Here is a 6,081-nt window from a genome sequence, read left to right on the forward strand (position 1 = left end):
CTTGCACTTTCTCTTTCTGGTCAAATTAAAAAGTAATAACATTCTCCTCTTGGGGTCTTGGGCACACATACCTGGCATTAGTTTTAAGCTGCTAGGCCCAGGACTTGAACCAAATTTAACTATGTGGGAGATAAGTGACAACCATTACACCATCTGTTGGTTCCGTCTAAGTTCTTAAAAATATAAAAGCTACAAAAGCTTTTACTCTTACAAAAAGATAAAGGAAATCCACTTATTTTATCAAAATAAATTTGCATTCTTAAAAGTATTATTCTAGGGAACCAGCAGTTAGCATAATGGCTATGTCGCTGGATTCCCATGTAGTCGACCGCCGTTCGCGTCCCAGACCTGGTGTCTTAGAACTCACGCCAGGAATGTCTGCATGCGTGTCCAAGGTCCCGAGAGGAGACTGGAGAAGGGATTGCGAGGCGACCATCCCCCCTGGGGGGGTGATTTCTCGTTTTCTGTCTCTCTGTCTGTCTGCCAAGCACACGCGCCCTATAGCAAAAACCTCTAAAAAAAAATATATATATATATATTATTCTAGTTTTGGGGTAAAGATAGACATATTAGGGCCAGCAGATGGCATAGTGGTTATGTTGTTAGGGACTCCCACATGGTTAACTCTGGTTCAAGTCCTGGCTTGAAAATCAAGCCAGCTGTCTGTGCTTAAGTGCCCAAGATCCCAGGAGAACAGAGAAGGTATTGTGGTGCATTTCCCTGGTGATTTCTCTTTCCTTCTGTTTCTCTCTCCAAGCATTATGTGCCTTATAGCAGAAATCTCTACAAAAGAGATTGACAGGGGCCAGCAGGTGGTACGGTAGTGAAGGTACTAGATTACCACATGGCTGTGGTTCAAGTCCTAGACCTGACAGCTTGCTCTCACTTTTCCTGTCTCTCTGGTCAAATTAAAAAAATAACAAAATTGGGGACCAGCAGGTGACATGGTGGTTAAGGCACTGGACACTCCCACATGGCCAACCATAGTTTTAATCCCAGACCTAGTGGCTTGCTTTCTCACTTTCTCTCTCCCTCTGGTCAAATTAAAAAATAAATGAGTGAATAAATACAATTTAAAAATAACAAAATAAAAAGGTTCTGGGCACTCAAGCAAAGCACCTGGCTTGAGTCTTAAACCACCAGTTCCAGAATTAGAACCATGGTCAATGATGTGAGTTCAACATAACTGCTATACCATCTGCTGGTCCCAAAATACAGTAATTTCTTTTTTAAAAAAGGATGGACATATTGGCCAGCTGGTAGTTAAGGCATTGGATCCCACACAGCTGCCTCAGCGGTTCACATCCTAGACTCACTGACTTGAAAAATCACATTGGGTGCATGTGTGTATCCAAAATCCCAAAGTGAGAATGGAAAACGTACAAAAGCATGGCCATCCTCCTTGAGGGGTGATTTCCCATTTTCCTGTTTGTCTCTGGCAAGCCCAGGTGCCCAATGACAAAGCCTTAAAAAAAAAGACTATCAGGAGACTCCAAAGACACGACAGCTTATGTTGCAAAGTCACAGGTAAGAAATAAACAGGTAAAACTGGCAGAGAATTAAGGGATAAAGTGATTGTCCAAAGAAAGGCTGCTCCTCACTCTTTAATTTCTCCAAAGAACTTCGTCTTTGTTAGTGAGAGCATCTATTTCAACTTAAATTCAATGCTATGAATACCAAAAAATGGGGAATGGTAGACAGGTACAAAACTGGATGTGATATTCTGCTTATGTTCCTATTGTTTTCTGAAAATGCTGACATATAATCGAACAAAACACCAAAATCAAAAGCAGCTTGTATGTATATCATGTATCTACACCTTTAGAAACACTTGAAATCACCCCCAAGGGAAGGTGGCCGGCCACGCCACAATCCCTTCTCCAGTCTCCTCTTGGGATTTTGGGCACATATGCACAAGCGCCCATCGTGAGTTTTAAGCCACGGGGTTCAGAACTCCAACTGTGGTCGACTTATGTGGTAGTCAAACGATGTTATCATTATGCCATCTGCTGCTCCTGAAAAAGCAGTATTTACAGTGTAAATAAGAATGTCTAATACAATGAATAACAAATCAAAGCAATTCTGTTACATAAATTAACCCATTTATTGTAGGCTAGTGATATTCCAAATGTCTATGGAGCTTCTACTGGTCTTTCAATTCTTTCAGTCTTCTGATAGCAGACTTCACTGTGACAGCCGAAGTGGTGCTGAGAAGAGAAATGCAGTTTCCATGTAAGCAACATCATTGACATATAAAACAGTCATTAAGCTTTAATCTCATTTTTAGTCCTTTCTTAATAGTGAGGTCTCACTCTGAATTTCTCCTGAAAAGAATCATACTGAAAAGACTATGACTACACTTTGCTATTAATCCAAAGACTTAACCAACATTAGACTACTGCTCAGAAATTTTGTTGACCCCTAAGCTGCTAAAATGTCCTTTAAAAATCATCTTTAGGAGGCCAACAGGTAGTGTGGTGGCTAAGGGTGCTGGACTCCTACATGGCTGACCATGGTTCAAGTCCTAGACCTGGTGGCTTGCTTTCTCACTTTCCCTCTCTCACTCACTTGTTCTCTCTCACTCTGTCCCTCTCTGGTCAAATTAAAATAAATAAAGATTTAAAAAATAATAAATAATCTCTAGGCTTTCATATATTTGATTTCTCGGACAACACAGTACCAAAACAAGAAACAGTTACAAGAGGTCAAACTAAATTCATTATAAGAGAATGGATATGTCATAATGAACTAATAAATGATTAAGATGGTCCAATGAGATATCAAAATAATCTTAAGACCCTGGAGCAGACTAAGGCATTTCCAAAACAGCTATTAAAATGAGTTTCACCACGAAATTCAGGAACTATGCCTAAATACGCTTAACTGTCCCATATAGTGAGTGTAGAGCTAATTTACGTTACTATCCAAACCAGGAGAGCACCCCCCAAGTTTCCCTTTTGCTTTAATAAAACCCCCACAAGGTACTTAAAAGTAATACCCATTATTTTAATATTACATTTTCCAGTATTTTATACAGCTCTAGTTTAAATTTAAATTAGCTGAAGTTTATATATGTGTGAAAAAAAAATATATATAAAATATACACGCCATGTATCATTTATGTGGCTAATGCATTGAACAGTGTACAAAGGCTAGAGAAGAGCACCTCAGACTTCAGACTTTAGCAATGAATTCCAACAATGCAGGCCTTTCAAGTAGCTGATTTTCAGAAACGAATATGCTTAAGAGCCAAAGCAGCCAACAATCAGTATACCTAGGTTTAGCTTAGCATAACTGGCCTTGTCAGGGTCACACAGCTGAATTAGCCCAACCAACACTGTTTAGAATTAAGGTATGTGTGATGGTCAGTTTTCCTGACTTATTTTAACTATTTTTATAAATACTTGCAACCCTAGTCAGAGTTCAGTCGATTCAGTTCAAACATTCACAATGACCAACAACTGTAAAACTCTCAAGTAATATGTGAATCAGACGTCCACCTTTTATTTCTGTAGTTTTGTTGCTATTCTGAGTAACTGAAAAGAAGCTATCAAGAGCTCTGAAAACACAGCGTCCTTCCTTTTTCAGCCTTGTCTCAGAGCTATAACTAGCTCATCTAGCATCACACCTGGAATCTGGCCTTTTGCAGCCCACACACTTCCAAATACCACAGAGAAACGGGACTCACTTGTAGGTCCAGGCACCACCAGCTACCGTCTTCATGCAGGAACCACAGTGCCAGATCCCCACAGCTCGTCTCTTCATCTTAGTCTAGAAAAAGAAAATAAGTTTTCACCATCAACCAAGTAAAGGCCTTTATCTTAAACCTTTCAGGGGGTCAAAATTACACACAAAACTAGTGTATTTTACGATATAATGGCATGTCTCTCACCCCCTGGAATTCACTAGTGCAAAATTGGCATTCATCATGGTGATCCTGCCAGGGATGTGAAAGAGCTAGTCTTCCAAAAATAAAAACAAAAACGGGGAGTACTATAATACACGACTTTTGCCCCCAGTCAACACCCTAACATTTACTACACAAATCTTACAAAATGGGCAATCGTTCCTCAAAAAAAAGTTTTGGCTTAGGCTGGGGCTTTCGATCAAATGATTTTTTCAATCCTTCCGTTACTAACTGGTTTTCTTTAAATGAAGCTTCACAAAACCTAGTGACCAACAGCTGCGCAATGCCAGCTCGGCCTATCTCAGGAACGAAAGGTCTCACCTCGGAGTAACCCTCCCGCTACCCCCACCGGGGTGGGACCCCCTTACTTTGCCACAGAAGGAGCAGGTGTACTTGGCATGCTGGCTGATTTCAATTTTCTTCACCATTTTCCGGAGGGAGGCACCATAGCGGGTCCCGTATTTACCGACGATGCCGACCTTCTTGGTGCGTTTAGCCTGTTCCGAGGGAAGGAAACACAGCAGCCGTACTTAAGAGGGGGCACCCTGGTCCAGACGCCTCCACGCAGTTCTCCGCCTCATCCCCGTTGTGGCCCCGTTTTCCCAGATTCCACCCGGTAAAATGAGCGCTAAGAGTAGTCTCCGTGCCCCCAGGGCCGTGCGGTCACCCAGCCCGGGTGGGCCAGTCCTCACCAATCCGCCCCCGCCCCTCCGCCTCGGGCTGCGTCCAAGCGGGGCCTGAGACACAGCGAGGGCACGAAGCCCAGGGAGGAAACGGCATAGCGCAGGGGAGCAGAGGTGGGTGCGGGAAAGGAAACCCCGAAAAAGGCAGATGCTGACAGATACAGAATTAGGCCGCGGAGAGAACCACTCACCATTCCGCCACCAACTAGGTCCGAGCCCAGAGAGGAAGAGACTCAGCGCGCAGGCGCGATTCTAGGCCGACGAGCGGAAGTGGCGAGCGGAGCCTAGCTAGGAACTGAGCTCGATGGTCTGGAGGTGTCTTCGCAGGTCGCTGCTCCGGGAGGCCTCCCCGTGGCCTCCTGGGAAATGTTTGAGGTGGGGAGAATCCTCTCCGACCGCTTTACCTGCTTCTCAAACTGTAGCACGAACAACTATACCTTAGAGCGGGAGTACGTTCTCATTAACTTGCACATACTACAGAATCCTGCAGAGTCAGTACGAGTTTCCCCATTTCGTGTGCAGGGAAACAGATTTGAAGTGACTTAACCACTGTGTTACGGCTGACCTCTATCTTTTTTTTTTAGTTTTGCTATAGGGCGAGTTCACTTGCTGGAGATAGACCGGGAAAGGAGTGAGGGAGGAGAGGGAGTGGAAGGGGGAGGGGGGACCCCAATTTGGGATGGCTATGCCGCTATCCCTTCTCCATTCTCTGTCCATTCTTCATTTGGGCACACTGGCTTAAAGAGAACTGCTTCAGTCCTACATTTGCGACTGCATGCATCGCTCGTTGCTTCCCCAATCTACACCTTCTAGAGGTAGGGAGGCCTTGGGCAGGGTGCTGGCCGCGACTAAAAACCTAGACTCCACTCCTAGAATAAGCTGCAGCCCAGGGACCAGCAGATGGTGAAATGGTTGTATCCCTGGACGCCCCGTAGCCAACCACGGTTGGAGTCCGGGACTGATGGCTTAAAGCTCACACAGGACACGTGTGCGTATGTGCCCGAAGTCTGGAGAGGATGGAGAGGAAGGGATTGCAACTGTGGCCATCCCCCCTGGGGGGTGATTTCTTGCTTTCTGTCTGTCTTTGTCTCTCTGATGAGTACACGCATCCTGTAGCAAAAATTTCAAGAAAAGAGTTAAGTCTAGCCGGAAGACAGCCATATAGGCACATTAAGAAGTTGTAAAATGTGAAGTTGACCTGTAAGCCTGGTGTCTGAGGGAGCTAGGTCCAATATGGCCTAAGATGACTGGGATTCCATGAAAAAAAACACCTGGCTATGTGCATGCATTGTCAAAAACCCCATAGAATTGGGGGCAGCAGGTGGTATGGTGATTAAGGTGTTAGACTCCCACATGACAGACTACGGTTCAAGTCCCAGACCTGGCAGCTTGCTTTCTCACTTTCCTTTTCTCTGTGTCTCTCTAGTGAACATTTGTGCTATATAGCAAATTAAAAAATAATAAATAAAATTAAATAATTCTTTAAAAACA

The 6,081-nt window shown here is 44.0% G+C and overlaps 1 protein-coding gene across 1 annotated transcript; it reads right to left on the reverse strand.

Annotated features, from left to right (window-relative positions):
- Positions 1-2,080: 2,080 nt before the first annotated feature.
- RPL37A (ribosomal protein L37a) lies at positions 2,081-4,889 on the reverse strand. The gene is made up of 4 exons (XM_006157447.3): positions 4,782-4,889; positions 4,276-4,404; positions 3,689-3,771; positions 2,081-2,207 (listed from the first exon to the last, which is right to left on the reverse strand). Exons 1-4 carry the CDS (start codon positions 4,782-4,784, stop codon positions 2,144-2,146), a joined length of 279 nt encoding a protein of 92 aa, XP_006157509.1. The 5' UTR covers positions 4,785-4,889; the 3' UTR covers positions 2,081-2,143.
- Between the last annotated feature and the right edge of the window lie 1,192 nt (positions 4,890-6,081).

Source organism: Tupaia chinensis, unplaced genomic scaffold, assembly GCF_000334495.1.
Source record: "Tupaia chinensis unplaced genomic scaffold, TupChi_1.0 Scaffold000542_1, whole genome shotgun sequence".
NCBI classification, from domain to species: domain Eukaryota; kingdom Metazoa; phylum Chordata; class Mammalia; order Scandentia; family Tupaiidae; genus Tupaia; species Tupaia belangeri.